This window comes from Mizuhopecten yessoensis, unplaced genomic scaffold (genome assembly GCF_002113885.1).
Source record: "Mizuhopecten yessoensis strain PY_sf001 unplaced genomic scaffold, ASM211388v2 scaffold10967, whole genome shotgun sequence".
Lineage (NCBI taxonomy): Eukaryota > Metazoa > Mollusca > Bivalvia > Pectinida > Pectinidae > Mizuhopecten > Mizuhopecten yessoensis.
In genome coordinates, this window is record NW_018408811.1 from 1 (window position 1) to 25,589 (window position 25,589).

Sequence of the window (25,589 nt, forward strand, 5' to 3'; positions counted from 1 at the left end):
TGGTAAGTCATACAGATAGAGGTGAGGGAGTTAGTCTGTGGTAAGGCATACAGATAGAGGTGAGGGAGTTAGTCAGTGGTGAGTCATACAGATAGAGGTGAGGTAGTTAGTCAGAAGTAAGTCATACAGATAGAGGTAAGGGATTTAGTCAGAAGTAAGTCATACAAATGTTTGCCAGTAGTAAGTCAAATAGATGTCAGTCAGTGGTAAGTCTTACATATAGAGGTGAGGGAGAAAGTAAGTTTGTGGTATAAAGTCATACATGGACTGTGAGAGAGAAAATGAGTTAGTTGTAAATCCTGATTGAGAAGATTAATATGGAATCGAGAATTTGTCCATTACTTGGTATTAACAAGTAACACTGACACTTGTTTATGCATGAAGTGTGATTGATGATTACTTTGGCTTATTTACTTGATTTTCATTGATGTGTTTTGAAAAATGATGAATAATTTTATATAATACAACAGTTTCATGCTTTGTGCTGAGCCGCATGCTTCCTTTACTTTGTGCTTTCTAAGATGTAGTCCCTGTACAATTTGCATGTGTTGTAGTTTAATGGTCTTATCCATATCCTGTTAATTAATTTTAAAGAAATATAAATGTTCAGTAACAAAATATTATGAATTCACAGTGTGTCAGTGTGAGCTTATGGCATGATGCATCATCCATTGTCTCGCATTCAGTGTCTGGCTAACAACATGTAATTTATCCTCAAATGACCTCTTCAAAACATCATGGTAGTAAAAAGTCCTAATGTTTGGAGTATTTTTCCTTTTATATATAAATATTTCTCATTCTAAACCATGAATTCTGTGCTCAAACTAATGTTCTTGTAACTCACACTGTAATCATATGTCCAATTAAATGTAAAAGGTGTGATATTAAAAGCAGTATAGCCATACATGTCTTCCAAAATTCCTCAAAATCATTGCAAAATGTGATATTTGAACAAATTCCTCTGCATCTTTTCAAGGTCATGTGTTTTCAGTCTTTGTGATCAATTGGCTAATTTAAAAGGTACAACATGTATCTGTTATAAAACCAGGTGACTCACTCAGACCCTTTGGCCTCCTGTTTTGGTTGAAATCTTTGTAAATGCAAACATAAATAATTTGTATCTTTGATCCAAAATTGTTTTAAGTACATTCCACCTATAATTTTAATATTATTAAGTTTAGATTACACAGACTAATAAGGTGAGCTATCAGGAGTTATTGGCCCTCTTGCATTGTATTCAGTATGACCAACTCTAGTGTGTACATATGAAATCTACCTTGATTTTGAGAAAGAGGATTAATTTTTGTAGAGAATTATTTTCACTTGTGTAAATGTTAGTTGTTTAAGATTGATAAGTTGTGATGTAACAGAAGTTTGAAAATAACTACATTTGTATGGACACTGCCTAAAGATATGTCCCACATATATCCTATCTGCCTCTATAAAAAAAGGGTGAGATATTAAGAAAAAAAATTAACCTCAGTTCAGATTGTAATGTATTTGGTGAATTTGAGAGATTAAGAGAGGTTCCACTGTACACCTATGTTACACACTGTTACAGTAATGTTTTATGTTTCCCTCATTCCTCCCTACAGATTCATGAGTCATTACAATGGGTAACTGTCGTTCTGTTGATTTCATTATAGATTATATTAATTATTATCATTTCAAATAAAATGTGTATTGCTTGACTATTTTTTGAGAATCACCATTTTTCACTGATCTGTCAATTTCCTAAAGTGACATGAAACGTACTGATAGTGGGTGTTCATGTAATAGTTTGTGAAGAAGCACATTTGAAGGTAATAATTGTTTGTAGTTTATAATTTGATAAAAATATTTCCAAAACAAGACTTGATCATCAGTAAAGATTCATAAAACAGAAACTGATGATTCTCACAAAATACAAGCACTACACAGTATATACTTTCTATGGTAGTAGAGTATGCCCTAATTGGTTATATGCTACCTGTATATGTGCACAGCTAGATACCTGGTGTATGTGATGGGAGTTGTATATTATACCACAGTCACAGAATTATTAATATTTGTAAATGTAGTCCCACTTTTGCATGCAAAGAATGAAAATATATAAAACTGTTTTGACAATACAAAGACATAAATAACGTCAAGGTCTGCATTTAATGGCTTCTTAAACTGCCAATAAAAGATTGTTTTTAGTTTCTAGAAAATAAAGATTGTGGTTATCATGTAATGTGACCGTCAAGAAAGAGTCTAGATGGCAGCCAGTAGTGACAACAAAAGATTGGTGCCCACGTCCAACCTGAAAATTTGCTGTTCTGAAATACTATCTGTCAAAGACAGGTACCTGTATATGATCTAAGAAATATGCAAATGCTGCACACATCCTTCACTTTCTCTCTGTTCATATTGTCAGAAATATTTGCAAAAACAGCAAGAATTAGTGGTAGCATGTAGTTTGAAAGTGAGGCAGGGCTTGTGGATAAAATCTAGCAGATAGAAATAGTGTTTTTGACCACAACAAATTGGCAGTGAAGGATGTATGTAGCTTTGACATATTTCTCAGCTCATACAGGCACTTGTCATGGTCAGATAATGTTAAACAACATATTTTTAGCTCACCTGCCCAAAGGGCAAGTGAGCTTATGTCATGGTGCGGCGTCCTTCGCCCGGCCGGCCACAGCATCCGACAACTTTTCCTTTAAACGACTTCTTCTGAAGAACGGACAGGCGTAGAGCCATTATATTTGATTGAAAGCTTCCTTGACAGGAGCCCAACAAAGTTTGAGAATGAAAATGACCTTGACCTACTTTAAAGGTCACAGCAGTCAAATATGTCAAACACTTCAACGACTTCTAAAGAAGAAATAAAAGGTATATAATCTTCAAAATTGGCTCGTGGCTTTCTTGGATAGAGCCCATTAAGGGCTGCCAAAGGGGTCAATTGTCTTAAAAACCTTTAAATGACTTCTTCTGTGTAACAAAAAAGTCCAGAGTGATGATATTTGGTCAGAAGGGTTTGTTCAAATGAATGACCTTCGTCCATATTCAAGGTCACATGGGTCAATTGTCTTGAAATTCTTTAAACGACTTCTGTATAACCAAAAGGTCCAGGGTGATGATATTTGGCCAGAAGGATGTTTGGGATGAAGGTATACCAAGTTTGTTCAAATGAATGACCTTCGACCATATTCAAGGTCACATGGGTCAATTGTCTTGAGATTCTTTAAACGACTTCTGGATAACCAAAAGGTCAAGGGTGATGATATTTGGCTATAAGGGTGTTGGCATGAAGGGCTATAAAGTTTGTTCAAATAATTGACCTTTGCTCATATTCTAGGTCACAGGGGTCAATTGTCTTGAAAACCTTTAAACTACTTCTTCTGTATAACCAAAAGATCCAGGGTGATGATATTTGGCCAGAAGAATGTTTGCATGAAAGGCTACCAAGTTTGTTTAAACAAATGACTTTCACTCATAATCAAGGTCACAGGGGTCAATTGTCTTAAAGAATCTTTAAACAACTTCTGAATAACTCAGAGGCCTAGCTAGGCTAATAATATTTGGCAAGTAACTTGCTAGAATGAAGGGCTACCAAGTTTGTTCAAATGAATTACCTTTACTTATATTCAAGGCCACAGGGGTCAAATATGTTAAAAACCTTTTAAACAACTTTTTCTCAATAACCAAGAGGCTTAGGATAACGTTAATTGGCCTGTAGCATGCTGGGATGAAGGTATACCAAGTTTGTTCAAATGAATGACCTTGGCAAATATTCAAGGTCACAATGGTGAAAAATGTTTAAAACATTTAAACAACTTCTTCTCAATGACCGCAAGTATTAGGAGAATGATATTTTGCCAGGAGCATGCTGGGATGAAGGGCTACAAAGTTTGTTCAATTGAATGACCTTGACTTATATTCAAGGTCACAGGGGTGAAATATGTAAAAACAAAAGACATTTAAACAACTTCTTCTGAATAACTAAGAGGCCTAGGGTTAAGGTATTTGGCCAGTAGCATGCTGGTATGAAGGGCTACCTAGTTTGTTCAAATGAATGACCTTCATCCATTTTCAAGGTCACAGGGGTAAATTGTATTATCAAATCTTTAAACAACTTCTTCTGAATAACTAAGAAGCCTAGGATAATGATATTTGGCCAGCAACATGCCAGGATGAAGGGCTACCAAGTTTGTTCAAATGAATGACCTTGGCAAATATTCAAGGTCACAATGGTAAAAAATGTTTAAAACATTTAAGCAACTTCTTCTCAATGACCGCAAGTATTAGGAGACTGATATTTTGACAGGAGCATGCTGGGATGAAGGGCTACAAAGTTTGTTCAATTGACTGACCTTGACTTATATTCAAGGTCACAGGGGTTAAATATGTAAAAACAAAAGACATTTAAACAACTTCTTCTGAATAACTAAGAGGCCTAGGGTTAAGGTATTTGGCCAGTAGCATGCTGGGATAAAGGGCAACCAAGTTTATTCAAATGAATGATTTTTACTTGTATTCAAGGTCACTGGGGTCAAATATGTTTAAAACCTTTAAACAACTTTTCAATAACCGAAAGTCCTAGGATGATGATATTTGGCCAGTAGCATGCTGGTATGAAGGGCTACCTAGTTTGTTCAAATGAATGACCTTTACTTATTTTCAAGGTCACAGGGGTCAAATATGTTTAAAACCTTTAAACGACTTCTTCTAAATTGGCCAAAGGCCAAGGGTGATGATATTTGGTCATTAACAGGCTGGGATGAAGGGATACCAATTTTGTCAAAATGAATGCCCTTTGCCCATATTCAAGGTCACAGTGGTCAATATATGTTTAAATCTTGAAATGACTTGTTCTGTATAACCAATAGGTCCAGGGTAATGATATTTTGCCAAAAGCATGCTGGGTTAGAAGACTTTAACTCTGTTCAACCTAATGTCCTTTTTCGACATTCAAGGTCACAGGCGTCATATGTTTAAATCTTTTAATAGGTTCTTATGAATCAAACACTGACATTCTGCCTCTAGCTGTATTTTAGTCCACTTTTAAGATTACAAGTGTGTGATTAATACCAGGTGAGTGATTCAGGCCCATTGGGCCTCTTGTAATGAGTAAGGGCCTACCTGGGTATACAAAGTACATATCCTGTCAGACCTAGCCAGTTAAGATAACATCAATGCCTGAAACAATATAATGTAATTTTGTGAACACTTTCATTTTACACAAATTGTCCAACATGAGGCATACTAGGTAACGCTGTGTAAAACATGACATTGTATGATTAAACTTTTTATATATTGGAAAAGTATCATTGAGACTGACATGGAAACATTACATGATCAAGCTGGTATACACACACGTGATGTGTCTCAAGTGATACATTCTCATTGAGATCACCACCAAGGAGGTACATGTGTGCATCAAATGGAATTGTCATGTAGACCACAGCGATTAAGTGTTCGAACACACTAGACACTCCAGGCTTACTTACTTTAAGAGTTCCCATACGGGTTTCAAACCTATTTGTATTGGGTTGGACTGTTGTGTGGTCAACGACCTGGCGATTGTTACGTCTCCTTTTCGTTTATAGTATCAACAATATAATATAAAAACCCGTACAGATTAATGATAACTTGGACATGTTAAACAATGGTTACGGTTTGGAATGGATGGTACACAAGCTAAAACAAGTACACATGTATGGTGTATACACATAGTATCAATAATACATCTAGGGTATATATCTACCAAATATTAAGTATATATGTATCCATGCAAGCTTCTGAGGGTTGCATTATCATAAACCTGTAGCCTCATTTTGTTAACAATTTGCAAGTATTTTATATGTTTGTTATTTGTTGGTGGAAGTTAAATTAATATTTTGAACTTAACATTATCAAGTTCCTTGTTGCCTATGTTGGTTAAACAGGTTTTTCACGAGGTGTTTTAAAAAAATTCAACTTAAATTTTTGGAATGGATTTATTTTTTACTGTATATAGTTAGTGAGGTAAAGTAGTTTTAAGTTGTAGTCGGGCATTTTGTTATTGTTCTGCCTTTTATAGTCCCTCTCCCAATGAAGTAAAGTATGTATTTAACTGACAGTTTCACACAATATTTTTTGCAAAACATAAAAGATTATTCTTGGTCTTAATTAGAGATGCTTTCTACTTGAGAGTGTTGTAAAATCTAACCCTAGCGCTGAAGATATGTGCAAGATGAATTGATGCTTAAACAATATCAAATCAACTTATGTTAGCATATCTTAGTTTTCAAAAACAACTGTTGATATCGGATTGAGAGTATACCTGGAACCAGAGCTGAATTTGATTAAACTTACTTGATTATGACTAAAACAGTAACACATGAATGTATTATGTAGTCGAATTCCATTGCCATTTGAAATTTATGTTTTCATGTCGATAAAACTTGAATTTAAATGTTTTAGTTTGTAAGCACATAGAAATTGCAAGAAAAGGTCTTAATGTAATAATGCTGTTATAATGACTGGTCGGACTGATAAGTGAATCTACATTAAATGTTAATATAAAATATATATCAACGACCTCAGTAAGCACGCTATCACTCAAATAAAAGTCACACTGCCAGTACATGAATAATGAGGTATGTGTAGGGATGGTGGTTTGTGCTAATGTAGTCCACTCTTTAGTGATAGCTGACCTTTGTCTTCATCTTATAACCTCTTTGCAGTGCGACTTTTAATTCTATAACGCACGAGTAACTGTTAGACGAGAGGTTGGACTATTATATATGACATTGATACCTGAGCATGCCTGGAAGAGTGATAGACTAGAGGTTGGACTATTATATATGACATTGATACCTGAGGATGCCTGGAAGAGTGATAGACGAGAGGTTGGACTATTATATATTACATTGATACCTGAGCATGACTGGAAGAGTGATAGGCGAGAGGTTGGACTATTATATATGACATTGATACCTGAGGATGCCTGGAAGAGTGATAGACGAGAGGTTGGAATATTATATATGACATTGACACCTGAGTATGCCTGGAAGAGTGATAGACAAGAGGTTGGAATATTATATATGACATTGACACCTGAGTATGCCTGGAAGAGTGATAGACAAGAGGTTGGAATATTATATATGACATTGACACCTGAGTATGCCTGGAAGAGTGATAGACAAGAGGTTGGAATATTATATATGACATTGACACCTGAGTATGCCTGGAAGAGTGATAGACAAGAGGTTGGAATATTATATATGACATTGACACCTGAGCATGCCTAGAAGAGTGAAAGGCGAGAGGTTGGAATATTATATATGACATTGACACCTGAGTATGCCTGGAAGAGTGATAGACAAGAGGTTGGAATATTATATATGACATTGACACCTGAGTATGCCTGGAAGAGTGATAGACAAGAGGTTGGAATATTATATATGACATTGACACCTGAGCATGCCTGGAAGAGTGAAAGGCGAGAGGTTGGAATATTATATATGACATTGACACCTGAGCATGCCTGGAAGAGTGATAGGAGAGAGGTTGGAATATTATATATTACTTTGATACCTGAGCATGCCTGAAAGAGTGATAGATTAGAGGTTGGAATATTATATAAGATATTGATACCTGAGCATGCCTGGAAGAGGGATAGACTAGAGGTTGGAATATTATATATGACTTTTATACCTGAGCATGCCTGAAAGAGTGATAGACTAGAGGTTGTAATATTAAATATAAGATATTGATACCTGAGCATGCCTGGAAGAGTGATAGGCTAGAGGTTGGAATATTATATATGACTTTGATACCTGAGCATGCCTGGAAGAGTGATAGGCTAGAGGTTGGAATATTATATATGACTTTGATACCTGAGCATGCCTGAAAGAGTGATAGACTAGAGGTTGGAATATTAAATATAAGATATTGATACCTGAGCATGCCTGGAAGAGTGATAGACTAGAGGTTGGAATATTATATATGACATTTATACCTGAGCATGACTGGAAGAGTGATAGACGAGAGGTTGGAATATTATATATGACATTGATACCTGAGTATGCCTGGAAGAAGAAGTATGGTTAACTTTATCCTTGAAGGCAGTTGTTAAAAAGATACGGCCATAACGTAGCTCTTTGGAATCATATAGTTTTAGTTACTAGATTAATAGCATGCTTTACCTACACCTGTCCAATAGTTTGGTACAATAATATAACATAGACCTAGCATATTAGGAGACTTACTATTGGGTTTACTGAGATTTACTTTACAAAGTTAATTATCTAGTACAGGTGTTGAACGTTTAATAAGTTTGTTGTCCCCTTAGTCGATGCTGACACGATTAAGTCACTGGTCCTGCCTTAAGATTAATGTATTAACAATACATAACCAGTGAAGTTGCTGTTTCCCAGTCATTGTTGTTAGGTGTCATTTTATAGATGTACAGATCAGGAATCCCATCACGAGTACATTATATAAACCGAGTTGTAGTTTGTATGTTGGATATTAAAGCGAACAAATAAAGTTTGTAGAAAATAAAAAATTGGTTTATAAACATTACATTTTGAACATGATTAACTATATTATTGCTGGACAGGGACTTTATCACAAGTCTATCAGTATGACCTTTTGCTTGACGAGTAAGAAGTAAATACTACGACAGGTTACACACGTATACTACATACATTAGGAGGATACTAAACAGGTTAATGAATTACCTGGATCGCAGCTATGGTTCGCAGTTTAAAACTCAGCTTATATCTTTCGCATTCTTCTTACATGTATAAGTCATAAAAACTGTTTTGCAATGGGATGAAATATTGTTCTATCAGCCCCATTGCTCTGAAAGTTAACCTTCTTTTCCGTGAAATCATTTGTTACCCAAACAACTTGATCCCATATCATGACACAAACGATAAATTACCAAAGTGGATCAGTTCCATCTTATAAAACCATTAAACAATTACCGTAAAGAGTATATAGAGTTTACGTATTTAATGTATAAGTTCGTACAGATGTTAAATAATGACTTAAAGCGTATATAGAGGTTACGTATTTAATGTGTAAGTACGTACAGATGTTAAACAATTAACGTAAATAGTATATAGAGTTTACGTATTTAATGTATAAGTTCGTACAGATGTTAAATAATGACCTAAAGAGTATATAGAGTTTACGTATTTAATGTATAAGTTCGTACAGATGTTAAATAATGACTTAAAGCGTATATAGAGTTTACGTATTTAATGTGTAAGTACGTACAGATGTTAAACAATTAACGTAAAGAGTATATATAGTTTACGTATTTAATGTATAAGTATGTACAGATGTTAAGCAATTACCGTAAAGAGTATATAGAGTTTACGTATTTAATGTATAAGTTCGTACAGATGTTAAATAATGACCTAAAGAGTATAAAGAGTTTACGTATTTAATGTATAAGTACGTACATATGTTAAATAATGACCTAAATAGTATATAGAGTTCACATATTTAATGTATAAGTATGTACAGATGTTAAATAATGACCTAAAGCGTATATAGAGTTCACGTATTTAATGTATAAGTACGTACAGATGTTAAATAATGACCGTAAAGAGTATATAGAGTTTACGTATTTAATGTATAAGTACGTACAGATGTTAAATAATGACCTAAATAGTATATAGAGTTCACATATTTAATGTATAAGTACGTACAGATGTTAAATAATGACTTAAAGCGTATATAGAGGTTACGTATTTAATGTGTAAGTACGTACAGATGTTAAATAATGACCTAAATAGTATATAGAGTTCACATATTTAATGTATAAGTACGTACAGATGTTAAATAATGACTTAAAGCGTATATAGAGTTTACGTATTTAATGTGTAAGTACGTACAGATGTTAAATAATGACCTAAATAGTATATAGAGTTCACATATTTAATGTATAAGTATGTACAGATGTTAAATAATGACCTAAAGAGTATATAGAGTTTACGTATTTAACGTGTAAGTACGTACAGATGTTAAATAATGACCTAAAGAGAATATAGAGATTACGTATTTAATGTGTAAGTACGTACAGATGTTAAACAATTAACGTAAAGAGTATATATAGTTTACGTATTTAATGTATAAGTATGTACAGATGTTAAGCAATTACCGTAAAGAGTATATAGAGTTTACGTATATAATGTATAAGTATTTACATATGTTAAATAATGACCTAAAGAGTATATAGAGTTTACGTATTTAACGTGTAAGTACGTACAGATGTTAAATAATGACCTAAATAGTATATAGAGTTCACATATTTAATGTATAAGTACGTACAGATGTTAAATAATGACCTAAAGTGTATATAGAGTTTACGTATTTAATGTATAAGTACGTCCAGATGTTAAATAATGACCTAAAGAGTATATAGAGTTTACGTATTTAATGTGTAAGTACGTACAGATGTTAAACAATTAACGTAAATAGTATATAGAGTTTACGTATTTAATGTATAAGTTCGTACAGATGTTAAATAATGACTTAAAGCGTATATAGAGGTTACGTATTTAATGTGTAAGTACGTACAGATGTTAAATAATGACCTAAAGCGTATGCCAAGATAGGAAGATGTATGGATACTGTTGACATCATCGCGACACTAATGAAGTTCTAAGGGGTTTTAAATTGTAAATAAAATGGGGAAGTTCTAATTAAAACGCCACATTGAATATACGGTTTACGGTGTATAAAGTCCTCTAGACCTGTCATCTAATAGGGTTGAGGTTAATATCACTGAAACACTTATCAAATATTGCATGGGAGCCTGTAAATCATAGCGTTAGTTTAATACCTTTTGTATATTTTCTATTAACTTCCAATCATGTAGAAAGTAGGATATATTACCTTTTATATATTTTCTATTAACTTCCAATCATGTAGAAAGTAGGATATATTTTATATTTCATTACATCATATTATACTTGTATTTCGAATCGTTTTCAGTAAGCTAGATATAAGTGTGTAGCGTTGATAGTTAAACATTACGATTTCTTTGCTAAAAATATTTCAATTTTTGTTGTTTCCAATTTTGACTTTGTTTTTCTGTATCATTTTCAAAGATTAACATTACTTTAAACATTTGCATGAACAATTTTAAATGTTGATAGTCATAGACTTTTGCCATATTTCTTTGTGATGCTTTTGAAATTAAAATATCGTATTTTGTGTTCTCTGCCATTTTATACTGAATAAGTTATATTTATTAAGTGCTATACTTCCAGGGTGATCAGAAGGTTAGATGAACATAACAATTTCTTCCCAGCATTCAGAGAAATTATGAACAAACTGATGGACATTTTAGGTAAGTTGATGGCGCCTGAAAACACATTGTATCGCTAAACAATACTTTTTAATTAAAGAATATTCACGATTGAAAACCAATCTTATTGGTTACATATTTGAAGTGTGCCGTTGGTGTAAAATAAAAATGTTCAGATAACAATGAATATGAATTTCCTATGTATGTGTGAAATTATAGCCTTTTTCGTTGATGATATATTCAGACCTACAGAGAATGGACCAGGTCATTCCCGCAGTGCGAGCCCTCAAGCTGTTAGCAAGCTGATCGGGACGAGATTTCACTGTATCCGTCCAACAAACAAGTTAAACACTTGAGTGTAAAATACCAAAGCTTTCTTCAGGGCATATTTGTGAAAAACTACTAATGCACAGTGGAGTTCAAGGCAGCTTACATGTTTTTGATGTGTGATTTACTGATCAAAGCACAGCGGCATTTGTTTTGTTGATGGTAATACCATGACATTGTATTAAATGGGGATGTGATATTTTTTAATGTTTAAAAGCCCAAACTGTGTTGTTGAAGCAGCAGTGACATTAAAAAGATATTCTGAAATGCTTCCAAGCCAAAATATTGACACAGAGTTGAGCCCTGTTGTAATCTTTCACACATAACGTCTTGTTTGTTTTTTAAAGACTGGTTGTTTTATCATAACGGGCGTTGCTGTGACTAGTTCATACTGAAGCTGTATTTTGAACATTTTTAACATTTCAATGAATGTTCGTCGTATTAAGCATATTACTTAATGTAAAAGGAATGTTGATGAGACTATGAATGGAAACAAGAACGACTTTTAATATAGTTTAGCTATGCAACAGTTGTTTTGCACTGTAAACGATCCAGCCGATAGAATATGTATCGGCTGAAATATTTTGTAACCATTTTTTTTTTAATATTTTAGGTAGTCAGCTTGTTTCTTCATATGGGGAAATGATTAAACCTACATTTGTAATCATATATTGATAGAACGTTGGAATTATTCATATTCAGAATACTGCTATGATTTGTAAATGTGTGGTGTAAAGATCATCAGCTATTATATTGGAAGGGCTAGGAATTTGCAAATTGCAATTTGATATGAATACCACATGGTGTAGGAAACGCCTCTCCGGAACCTCTGGTTTTATCTCCGTTTTAATGGAGGTTCGTGATAGTTTCTGTGGGGGTTTCCTTGGTTAAAGTTGTAGTCGAGTAACGATTTTGTCCTAATGTATGCACGCTATGCACTTTGTTCTGCGTTTTAACTAGCATATATCGAACGTGGATAGGTCACAAGAGGAAATGTTTAATTTGTAATAAAAGTAACTTGCATCCAAAACAGTTGTAAGTTTCTTGTCTTATAAAAGTGAGTTGGCTAAGGTCGCCCTGTTGATGAAGAATTGGAGGATATTGGTATTAAAACGTAACTACTGGTAATGATTACTAAATAAGGGTAAGGAGAAATATCATATTCTTTTATTGATAACAATCACTCTTAATGATTTTTTTAATTTTAATTTGTTGTAAGTACTAAAGGAAGTTCAGATACATACAGAAAAGTTATTAATGAATGATAGCTTGGTGAGAACTAAACTAAAATTCATTGATTATTGATTTATGCATGTCGTTGTTATAATACGATTAATAAAGATATTGCAACAGAAATAGCATTAAAAGGTAGATTATTGCTCAGCAGCATTGCATTTCGTGAATATTTTTTCTAGCAATACGTTTATGCATGTTTAGATAAAACGACTATCAATACGTTTTCTTTTGTTGTGTGACTTTATCCAATGTTCAAGGCAACATTGTTGTATATTCTGAAAGACTGTTAGATACACGTCAATTAAAAGCAGATATTTAGATTGATATTTACTGCTAATCATTTTGGAGATTGAAGAAGACATTGTAATTATACTGATACCTTCTAGAATACATTTAAAGTTTATATTCGTTTAATGTTATATTTCTTTTCGCTAGGCATACTTTTTTTTGTGTAGATAATTTCATATTTATATTGTGCTACGTCTATATCAAATAAATTACAAAACAAGTGATTACAAGGTTTGTTCATGTTATTATTAATGTTTGTGTATTCACGAGTCGTGTACACTGTCGAGTAACAGGTGGGAAGTGTCACAATGTTCATGCTGCGACATTGGCAAATGACAATAAAAATCAAAACAAATGTCAAACATGACACCTATTGTCATCGCAAGCAATATACAAAGTGTACTTCTATGAAAATATGCCAAGATAGAATGATACTCGTCGTCAAGTATTTCTTTAGGTCGAGGGAGATATTTTTAATAGCATATCATCCAACTTTGATTATACATATTTGTTTAAATTTTATTACTTTTTTAATATATTTATTAATTTTAGGATGTTGTTTATGGCTCAAGATTAACGTCGTTTTATAGGTTAAGACAAACCGAATCAAATCTACATTTTATGGAACTACGTATAAAGTATCGAATGTCAAACGAACTAAATAAAAAGTTCATGAGTATATGTCTAACGTTTTACCTAAAGAAATCTTACTGCTCATGACTATAATAAGTTATCGCATATTAAACGATCCAAATTAATACTATAGTTTCTTATTAAAGGTTTAGATATCGCACGTCATACGAACTGAACAAAATCACTCCCTTTGTTAAGGTAGCATTGCTAATCCGACGAACCAAATTAAAACTGGTTTGTCGTGATAGGCCTAATGCATTACCTGTTAAACGGAATGGATTATAAAACCAGTTCACATCTCTAGATCAAACGTATCACATATCTGACGAACCGGTTTGAAAATGCGGTTCTCGTAGTTTCAGGCCAATGTATTTCCGTTTAAACGGTTGAACGAAAACTAGTGAATTTCTATAGATCAAAATTCGGTGTGTTACAAGTCTGACGAACCGGTTCAGTTCAATATTTGTACGTAGATGAGGTCACTTGAGGTATGTACAAAATATTATGATATATTTACAGCAATAAGTAACAGCTATTGATTGTTTGATGTGATGATCGGAGAAGCAAATTGAAAGCACACAGCTTACTCATTAAATGTAATCTTAAGTTATCAAAATGGTTATCTTACTATCGTCTACATAATAGAAAGAAAAGGTTTTTGAAAGGTCACTTCTTTCAGAACGTTTTACCGTCAGTAAATATTTAAAGAAATATTGGCAATTAGAAATTTGTCGGGGGAAAATATCAGAATAATAGATTAAGGTAAGAGGATTGTGTCGCCATTTCTCAGTAGAATTCCTTCACATTTTGTAGTTATATTGCTTTGAAGTAAAGAAAAATGTCTGCCACAAAACAATGTATATCAATGTCATACATGCTGAAATTGTGTACAATTAATGTTCTATAAACGATTAAAAATTGACATTTCATAATAAAACCATATACACATAATAATTGCATGTAAGAGTTATCGTTCTTGAAAAAATCACAGTAGTGAAATAGGTAGCCGGTTTCTTGGAAGTACAGAAAAATGGACACATGTGACTCATTGATTAAAAAACAACTGAATTAATGCCTGGATTGCTTTGAAATACTTTAATATTGAAAGAACACACTGTTCTGTCAATAATAAACATACAATGTTCATCAGTTTAGTATTAAACATTAGAATATGCGGAAATTGTGATACTGTTTCCCTACATTGAATTTTCAACTAGGGATGTACTTCCTATTTCCGTTTAGCAACCAACAAGCTGTAAATTTATAACATTTTTCGAAGAAATCTTTACTCTGCAGGACTGTCTTTTAACTCGGTTAATTTTAGAAGTCCTAAAATTTCCTCTGACTTTAGGTATGTCAAAACATATCTAAAAGGTAAGTTGAAAGCCCTGAATTGAAAAAAATTGTATAACATAATTATGTTATCGACAGCGTATCTTCTGTTACAAGACGACTTCTATATGGGATACATAACAAAACACAAATTTTGAATTTCTTGCATTATAAAAAAAAATCAAAACTCTGGGCTAGGCAAACGTAAATGGAAATTCAAATCTCGGAGTGATTTGTTTGATACAGCTTTTAAAATTCCCGTGTAGCTATAAAAAGTCTGGCATTCATTGTCAACTTTAAGAACGTCATTGTAAGACATGTGCAATCTCCATGAACTAGCTGTTAGTGAGGAGTTAGCTCGGGTAGTTCCATAGTATTTTCCATTAGAGCCAGCAGCCGTGTGATTGTGTAGCCACATATCAAAACTGTCTGAAGCAGTCAGTCCCAGAAAGTTGAACAAACTTGCTGATGCCGATTTAGGATGTTCGGCGATCTGTTCATACAGATACGTTTTCAGACGTCCAGGGTACTTCTGTTTGAGTTTCGTGGCTATTTCTATATCACGTTCGAACCGTTCGCACACTGATCGTGCAACGGTTGTTATATCTACATCCATCCGGGGCCCCAGAAACCCTCCACGTTTCCTGGATTCTATCATTCCTCGTGGATCACGAAGAAGGTGAATGACCTTCAGTCTTGGAATTATTTTCATTAGAATTTCTACAATATCCATTGACAGCCGAATAGTTTTCAAATATCTTGTCGATTCAAAGCACTGATGTAAACAAAACTGATTGTCTGCATTGAGCTGTGTTGTAACGTGTGTGCAATCTTTGTACCGTTTCACAGACATGCTAGTTTCACTCCACAAAAACGGTCCAACCACATGTTCCAGATCGCAACCGTAGTAACGAACGATGTCTTCTATATATAGTTGGGGTAATTCCGATGTTAGCGTAGGCTGCCTAAAGGAAAATGTGATATTATTATGAATCATTACCACAGTATTTTAACAACCTTTACACAAACTCTTGCTTGACTATTGCTTTAGATTATTACAACAATATTTTAAAAGGTTTGATATGGATTTTTAAAACATTCTTCTGGTAGGACGATATAAAGATCGCATTATTGTCATTTGAAATAAACACCAATGGTTTTTAAATGAGGATGGTATTAATCACCTCTTAAATAGCTTATCATATAGGGACGAGATGTCTTTGCTGTATATGTTAGTCGTTACTACAATCCTACTGGGACGTGATTTCTTTGATGTTTATGTTAGTCGTTACTACCTTCCTACTGGGACGAGATGTCTTTGCTGTATATGTTAGTTGTTACTACAATCCTACTGGGACGAGATTTCTTTGATGTTTATGTTAGTCGTTTTACTACAATCCTACTGGGACGAGATGTCTTTGCTGTATATGTTAGTCATTACTACAATCCTACTGGAACGATATTTCTTTGATGTTTATGTTAGTCGTTACTACATTCCTACTGGGACGAGATGTCTTTGCTGTATATGTTAGTCGTTACTACGATCCTACTGGGACTAGATGTCTTTGCTGTATATGTTAGTTGTTACCACATTCCTACTGGGACGAGATGTCTTTGCTGTATATGTTTGTCGTTTCTACATTCCTTCTGGGACGAGATGTCTTTGCTGTATATGTTAGTCATTACTACAATCCTACTGGAACGAGATTTCTTTGATGTTTATGTTAGTCGTTACTGCAATCCTACTGGGACGAGATGTCTTTGCTGTATATGTTAGTCGTTACTACGATCCTACTGGGACGAGATGTCTTTGCTGTATATGTTAGTTGTTACTACATTCCTACTGGGACGAGATGTCTTTGCTGTATATGTTAGTCTTTACTACAATCCTACTGGGACGAGATGTCTGTGTTGTATATGTTAGTCGTTACTACAATCCTACTGGGACGAGATATCTTTGCTGTATATGTTAATCGTTACTACAATCCTACTGGGACGAGATGTAACGTATTTATATTTGGATCTATTTCGCTCTTTTGTTTACCTGCATGTTAAGTTATTCATCGAGCAGATTCCATTCATTGATATATATCCGTTATCCGTTGCTATGTACCGCCTTAGTGGTTCATATGCGTAGAACACCCCGGGGACCTGTTGTATGATGTCGGCAGTGAGAGTAGACCCACTACGGAGGTACGTAAGGAGAAGCACCAGGTCTATAAATACAGACAATTTGCAGAGGTTACATTACTATTATTGGGATCGCATCAGAGAAAAACATAGTTATTGAGTAGAATTACTCTTTTAAGTCTATGAAACAGTAGCATTATTGGGTAACACTTACACACAAAAAAGTCAAGACCTCTGAAGACAAAAGAATAGCATTACCGAAACTCATCTAGGTATGACAGAATATCATTGCTACAAAAACTCCCCATAATATAACATTTATTGGAGACTCCTTACGACTGAACAGGGTAATAGAGCTATATATAACGCATACCTCTACGGATGAAAGATATATGCTAATATTATTTTGTAAAATGCTTTCGAAAATGTCTGTTCATTTTAACCATTATCATATATATAATACTGAAAAATAACACAATGGGAAGAAGAGAATTTGCTGTAGCACTTATTTCAAGATCAGACGGAAAAAGAGGTGCACGTGGTCTTCAAATTATATCCTATTCACAGACAATACAGCAATGCTATCTAAATGAATATGGAATTGACAGATCTTCCAAATGTATTCTTGCTTGATTGGTCTAATTATAATGTACAAATTCAACTTCAAAAGAATTAACATATACTATGATATTGTGTTATTTTTGTAACATGACTATAAACTTTATATATTACTTCTAACGTGATTCTGGTTCTTGTTTGTAATTAGCAACATTCTTTTGGATATAAGCTGATAGCTCGTTTCTTCTATCGAAATGCTATAGAATGTATGTGATATTTAGCATAACTATCATGATATAACATTTTAATCAACGTGGTGTATTATCATTAACGTGTTATAACATTTTTATCATTGTATATTTACATTAATTTCTGTATACTTCTGTTAAGGAACTAATCATGACGTGAAATTCAAATTTCGACAGACATTTCCGAATAGTTTCTGATGGACATTTATTACCTGTTCATAATTTGATGAATCTATTTGATCAAAATACATGAGCGAAATAAAGAACCAGCAGGTAAAACACATTTGTTTCGTTGTTTTGGAAATTAATATAAGGATTGAAGTAATCTTTGTAACATTCACGATGGTATGCAACACAATAATATGAATACTGGCGTGATATAACTATACTAACGTACTATAACTGTATTCATATGATAACTGATAACAGTACCAACGTGATAAATGTAAACCACTTACGAATATCACCTTATATGTGAATCGGACAACATCAATCGTTACTCACTGTTTTGCCGGACAGCAGCCACACTCGACCTGTATCTCTTCCTGGGCGAATCTGTAAAACCTTAACCGTAATATATAGATATTTACGCTATTACAGCAAATGAAATTCAATACTTCATTATTACGTCTAAAATGGTTCAAGAAACTTTCATTCTCCATCATGATACAGTTCATTATGATACAGTTCTTAGTTCTTTTACAAATGAAAGGACAAATGCCTATTGAGGCCAACACATATACATACTTTTAAAATCAAATTTCTTTCTTGAATGTTTTATTCCTCTTCCTTTCTCTTGTTGTTTTAACACAATATGTATATAACTCTTATATAATAAAAATTTGGAAATGAATCAAATGTAATATTTACGGTGAGTGTTTCCATGTGGTAGCTTTGTTCCTGGCATACTGTCTTGTTTAACATCACCGGTGTTCCCCATACCGTCACCATTGATGACATTATCTTTGTTGACCTTGACATGTTCCGCTGTCTGTATCACTGCGACATTTCCAAGGTTGATATGGTCCTGTAGGGTATAGGGCTTCCTCATTAGAGTTTCAGTGTACTGAGGTAGACCCCCACCAAACTGATGGTCACTGCTAGCTGTATGTACTTTCTCCGCGGCGATATAAGGAACATCAATGTTTATAACAGTGTGCTGCTTGGTAAGGCGAATGCTGTCTGGTATGCTCTGTTTAGTATTGACAATGCTGTCTGGTATGCTCTGTTTAGTATTGACAATGCTGTCTGGTATGCTCTGTTTAGTATTGACAATGTTGTCTGGTAAGCTCTGTTTAGTATTGACAATGTTGTCTGGCACATTGTTGATAAGAATACCCTGTTTAGTATTGGGAAACTTGTCTGGCACATTGTTGTTAAAAACACCCTGTTTAGTGTTGGGAAACTTGTCTGGTACATTGTTGTTAAAAACACCCTGTTTAGTGTTGGGAAACTTGTCTGGCACATTGTTGTTAAAAACACCCTGCTTAGTGTTGGGAAACTTGTCTGGCACATTGTTGTTAAAAACACCCTGTTTAGTATTGACAATGTTGTCTGGCACATTGTTGATAAGAATACCCTGTTTAGTGTTGGGAAACTTGTCTGGCACATTGTTGTTAAAAATACCCTGTTTAGTGTTGGGAAACTTGTCTCGCACATTGTTGTTAAAAATACCCTGTTTAGTGTTGGGAAACTTGTCTCGCACATTGTTGTTAAAAATACCCTGTTTAGTGTTGGGAAACTTGCCTGGTACATTGTTTATCACATTGCTTTGTTGAGTATTTAGGATGCTTCGTTGTACATCCGTGTTAAAACTACCCTGTTTTATAATGGGAATACTGTGTTGTAAATTGTTTATTACACTGCTCTGTTTAGTATTGGCAATGCTGTATGGTACAATGTTTATGAGTATACCCTGTTTAGTACTGGGATCGATGCCTGGTACATCATTTACTGTGTGATCTTCGATGTTGTTTCTTGTATCATAGCTTCTTCCCTGTTTGGTGTGGTCGATGTTTACACCTTCAGTTCCCGGATCTTTTCTGATTTGAGTATAACTGTATTCAAAGGTGTTCTCAGTGTACGCTGAAACAAATCAAGTGAAATTATTTTACAACATTGGTTATATATGTGTTATTAAGATAACATACAACTATCATTGAACAAAGGGTAGCTGTAAATGTTTCTTTTGATCAATTTACACACAAAAGTAAACTTCTATATCCATCGACTTACATACCCATACTGATCTTCTTCCCGAAGGCGCTTTTATTTCGAAAATATTCTGTGAATGACATTATTAGTTAACCCTTTTTGGGCAGAGAAAACACCCAGCCGCTTTCTACACATTAAATACTGTTGCTAAAGTTAACTAGACGAACATTTTAAGAAAATGAACTCCAGCCCAAACAGCAGTTCAAAATGTGTATGACATGGAAACATGAAACAAAAGAGTGAAGAACATGACGTCAATATTGGGTTTAGTTGTTCAAAAAACTTTTAACGGATTTATGACTTAAACTTCCACAAATAAATCATATACAAACCACAAAAGTTTCATTATTTTGTGTCCAGACTACTTTTGCTTTAATTATTATTTCCTGTCTACCAGTGAATATTCCTCTTCGGTTTTCTGTTCCATCTCTTTTTAACCGACCTTTCTCTCCTCGCCCGTTGCTTTCTACTTGTCTCTCTAACACACACATACGCACATGACTAACCGAACCGTAGAATAATCCTGAAGCTGAAGTAGTAATACAGCAATCGAGGTTATGCGATCGAGTGTGTCACCAATCATGACATCGCGCAATCATATCTCGACCAGCTCTACGTAATAAATCACTGTTAACTAATCATGCATCTTATGGATGAAATATATTCAAGCGGAAGAGTCATGTTCCCATGTTACATCGCATTGATGTTACAAAATTGACAACCATTATATATTGATATTTCCACATATGATATGAGGCGACGAATTCCTGTCAGACAATTACTATTAAATCTGAATGTATCACATTTAATTCCTGTCAGACAATTACTATTAACTCTGAATGTATCACATTTAATTCCTGTCAGACAATTACTATTAACTCTGAATGTATCACATTTAATTCCTGTCAGACAATTACTATTAACTCTGAATGTATCACATTTAATTCCTGTCAGACAATTACTATTAACTCTGAATGTATCACATTTAATTCCTGTCAGACAATTACTATTAACTCTGAATGAAGGCTATTATATTAAACACAGTGACAACATTATAGCGCCATAATACAAAACGACGACAAAATAATCCAGATAATTGAAAACAAACTGAAACATATTACTTACTTAGTAGTGTACCTCATTATTTAAATAGGTTAATTCACACTATAGTCGATTTAATAGAAGTCCCCGGATACATGTATGTGAACAGGACAATTCAGTCTAGACAATCCTGGTTACACGTACATGTATACATATTTGTACAGGATAAAGATGATAATATATCCATGATATGTGAGATCAGGACAGATATGAAGATTTAGGGAATACTTATATGTTGATATTATAACTGTTTAGTCATATTCGAGGACATAACTTAATATCGACATTATTCCTGATTATCTCACTCAAAGAATTGCCTTTTTAATATCACTTTCTTAATGAGTACTAAACACGTCAAATTCTTGTCAAAATTTGTAGCAATGAGATTCATCAACTTATCAGCATCTTCGCAGCAAGATAGTCGACAGATCAAGTGTATGTAAATAAACATTGCAACAACAACATCCCATGTCAAGAACATCCCATGTCAAGAACATCCCATGTCAACAACATCCCATGTTAACAACATCCCATGTCAACAACATCCCATGTCAACCACATCCCATGTCAACAACATCCCATGTTAACAACATCCCATGTCAACAACATCCCATGTCAACCACATCCCATGTCAACAACATCCCATGTCAACAAAATCCCATGTTAACAACATCGCAGGTCAACAACATCCCATGTCAACAACATCCATGTCAAAAACATCCCATGTCAACAACATCCCATGTCAACAAAATCCCATGTTAACAACATCGCAGGTCAACAACATCCCATGTCAACAACATCCATGTCAACAACATCCCATGTCAACAACATCCCATGTCAACAACATCAAGTTGATACAGGAACAAACAGAACTGGTCAGTAACCAAAATATAGACACTGCGACAGACGTTTAAAATAAATAAAAATACCATTTACCTTAGCTCGATCTATATAATCACCAATAATTACACAACCAAAACCGGCTCTGATGTAGAATGTAGACTTTACTTTAACTCGATCTATGTTATCACCAATAATTACACAACCAAAACCGGCACACGATGTACAATGTAGACTTTACTTTAACTCGATCTATATAATCACCAATAATTCAACAACCACAACAGGCACACGATGTAGAATGTAGACCTTACTTTAACTCGATCTATATAATCACCAATAATTACACAACCACAACCGGCACACGATGTAGAATGTAGACCTTACTTTAACTCGATCTATGTAATCACCAATAATTACACAACCAAAACCGGCACACGATGTAGAATGTAGACTTAACTTTACCTCGATCTATGTAATCACCAATAATTACACAACCAAAACCGGCTCTGATGTAGAATGTAGACTTTGCTTTAACGCGATCTATATAATCACAAATAATTACACAACCACAACCGGCACACGATGTAGAATGTAGACTTAACTTTACCTCGATCTATGTAATCACCAATAATTACACAATCACAACCGGCACACGATGTAGAATGTAGACTTTACTTTAACTCGATCTATATAATCACCAATAATTACACAACCGCCACAGGATGTAGAATGTAGACTTTACTTTAACTCGATCTTTATAATCACCAATAATTACACAACCAAAACCAGCACACGATGTAGAATGCAGACTTTACTTAAACTCGATCTATATAATCACCAATAATTACACAAACAAAACAGGCACACGATGTAGAATGTAGACTTTACTTATCCTCGATCTATATAATCACCAATAATTACACAAACAAAACAGGCACACGATGTAGAATGTTAACTTTACTTTAACTCGATCTATATAATCACCAATAATTAAACAACCAAGACCGGCACACGATGTAGAATGTAGACTTTACGTTAACTCGATCTATATAATCACCAAGAATTCCACAACCAAAACCGGCACACGAAGTAAACCACACGAAGTAAACCACACGAAGTAAAATGTAGACTTTACTTAAACCCCATCTATAAAACCACCAAAAATTACAAAACCAAAACCGGCCACGATGTAGAATGTAGACTTTATTTTAACTCGATCTATATAACCACCAATAATTACACAACCAAAACCGGCACACGATGTAGAATGTTAACTTTACTTTAACTCGATCTATATATTTACCTTAGCTCGATCTATATAATCACCAATAATTAAACAACCAAAACCGGCACACGATGTAGAATGTAGACATTACTTTAACTCGATCTATATACTCACCAATAATTAAACAACCAAAACCGACACACGATGAAGAATGTAGACTAAACGTTAACTCAATCTATATAATCACCAATAATTACACAATCAGCACACGATGTAGAATGTAGACTTCGTAGAATGTAGACTTTACTTTAACTCGATCGATATAATCACCAATAATTACACAAACAAAACAGGCACACGATGTAGAATGTAGACTTCGTAGAATGTAGACTTTACTTTAACTCGATCGATATAATCACCAATAATTACACACCCAAAACCGGCACACGATGTAGAATGTCGACTTTACTTTAACTCGATCTATGTGATCACCAATAATTACAAAACCAAAACCGGCTCTGATGTAGAATGTAGACTTTACTTAAACTCGATCTATATAATCACCAAGAATTCCACAACCAAAACCGGCACACGAAGTTAACCACACGAAGTAAAATGTAGACTTTACTTAAACCCCATCTATAAAATCGCCAAAAATTACAAAACCAAAACCGGCCGCGATGTAGAATGTAGACTTTATTTTAACTCGATCTATATAACCACCAATAATTTCCAAGCCAAAGCCGGCATACGAGGTAGAATGTTAACTTTACTTTAACTCGATCTATATATTTACCTTAGCTCGATCTATATAATCACCAATAATTAAACAACCAAGACCGGCACACGATGTAGAATGTAGACGTCACATTCACTCGATCTATATAATCACCAATAACTACACAACCAAAACCAGTACACGATGTAGAATGCAGACTTTACTTAAACTCGATTTATATAATCACAAATAATTACACAACCAAAACCGGCACACGATGTAGAATGTAGACTTTACTTTAACTCGATCTATATACTCACCAATAATTAAACAACCAAAACCGACACACGATGTAGAATGTAGACTAAACGTTAACTCAATCTATATAATCACCAATAATTACACAATCAAATCCGGCACACGATGTAGAATGTAGACTTCACTTTAACTCGATCTATATAATCACCAATAATTACACAACCAAAACCGGCACACGATGTAGAATGTAGACTTTACTTTAACTCGATCTATGTGATCACCAATAATTACAAAACCAAAACCGGCTCTGATGTAGAATGTAGACTTTACTTTAACTCGATCTATATAATCACCAATAATTACACAACCAAAACCGGCACACGATGTAGAATGTAGACTTTACTTTAACTCGATCTATGTGATCACCAATAATTACAAAACCAAAACCGGCTCTGATGTAGAATGTAGACTTTACTTTAACTCGATCTATATAATCACCAATAATTACCCAACCAAAACCGGCACACGATGTAGAATGTAGACTTTACTTTAACTCGATCTATATAATCACCAATTATTACTTAGACTTTTTTCTCATTTCAGAATATTTCTTGTTTAGATCTTAGATACAAAGGAATTGGGCAACAGGCAAAGCCTATGAGCGCCCTCTCCTTACAGTTATAAACAGTTTACACACATCATATTGAATTGAAATATGATAAAACATGTATAGTATGTACATGAATAATGATATTAGCATGTCATTATTAAAAAAAATGGTAATGGTTGTACAAAAACTAGATTTTACAAAAAATGGCAATTGAAATTATGCTGGTGGACAGCACATAGTACAATTATGTACTGGTATCATTCCATACAGCAAAGTCATGTGAAAAAAAAGATAAACAAGTAAGTGTAATCTAGTAAAAGCGTCTTGTATCTTTAACGAATCTCTGAACCAACTCCAAGATACTTATATTCATATTGATATCGAGTCTTCGACATCCATAAAGAAAAGTCTGAGTATTTAATTAAATAGTATCATTAAGAGCAGAAATGGAGTTCAGGAGAATTTGCATTTGATTAGTTTACAGAGTACAATGGAAGAAGTTATCACAATCCTCAACAGGAGAACTACATAAGCAGGCAGGGGTATCAATTAGGTGAGATTCAAATAGATCTGAATTCAGGTTACTGGCA

General features: G+C 34.0%; 1 protein-coding gene and 1 long non-coding RNA gene across 3 annotated transcripts in view; one reads left to right on the top strand and one right to left on the bottom strand.

The window, feature by feature from the left end:
- The first annotated feature begins 1,594 nt into the window (after window positions 1–1,594).
- Window positions 1,595–14,605, top strand: LOC110464147. The gene is made up of 3 exons (XR_002464474.1): window positions 1,595–1,616; window positions 11,241–11,320; window positions 11,523–14,605. It is a non-coding gene; the product is annotated as an uncharacterized LOC110464147 (long non-coding RNA).
- A 397-nt stretch (window positions 14,606–15,002) lies between these two features.
- LOC110464150 overlaps window positions 15,003–25,589 on the bottom strand; it is a 14,025-nt gene continuing 3,438 nt past the window's right edge. Inside the window, exons 3-6 of one of the 2 annotated variants that reach the window (XM_021519215.1) lie at window positions 18,901–20,115; window positions 18,535–18,585; window positions 17,139–17,310; window positions 15,003–16,059 (exon numbers count right to left, since the gene is read on the bottom strand). In XM_021519215.1, coding sequence (XP_021374890.1) covers window positions 15,276–16,059; window positions 17,139–17,310; window positions 18,535–18,585; window positions 18,901–20,115 — 2,222 coding nt within the window. In that variant the 3' untranslated portion in view covers window positions 15,003–15,275. Of the gene's footprint in view, window positions 16,060–17,138; window positions 17,311–18,534; window positions 18,595–18,900; window positions 20,116–25,589 lie in introns of both variants that reach the window. The other variant, XM_021519214.1, reaches the window with a different exon arrangement.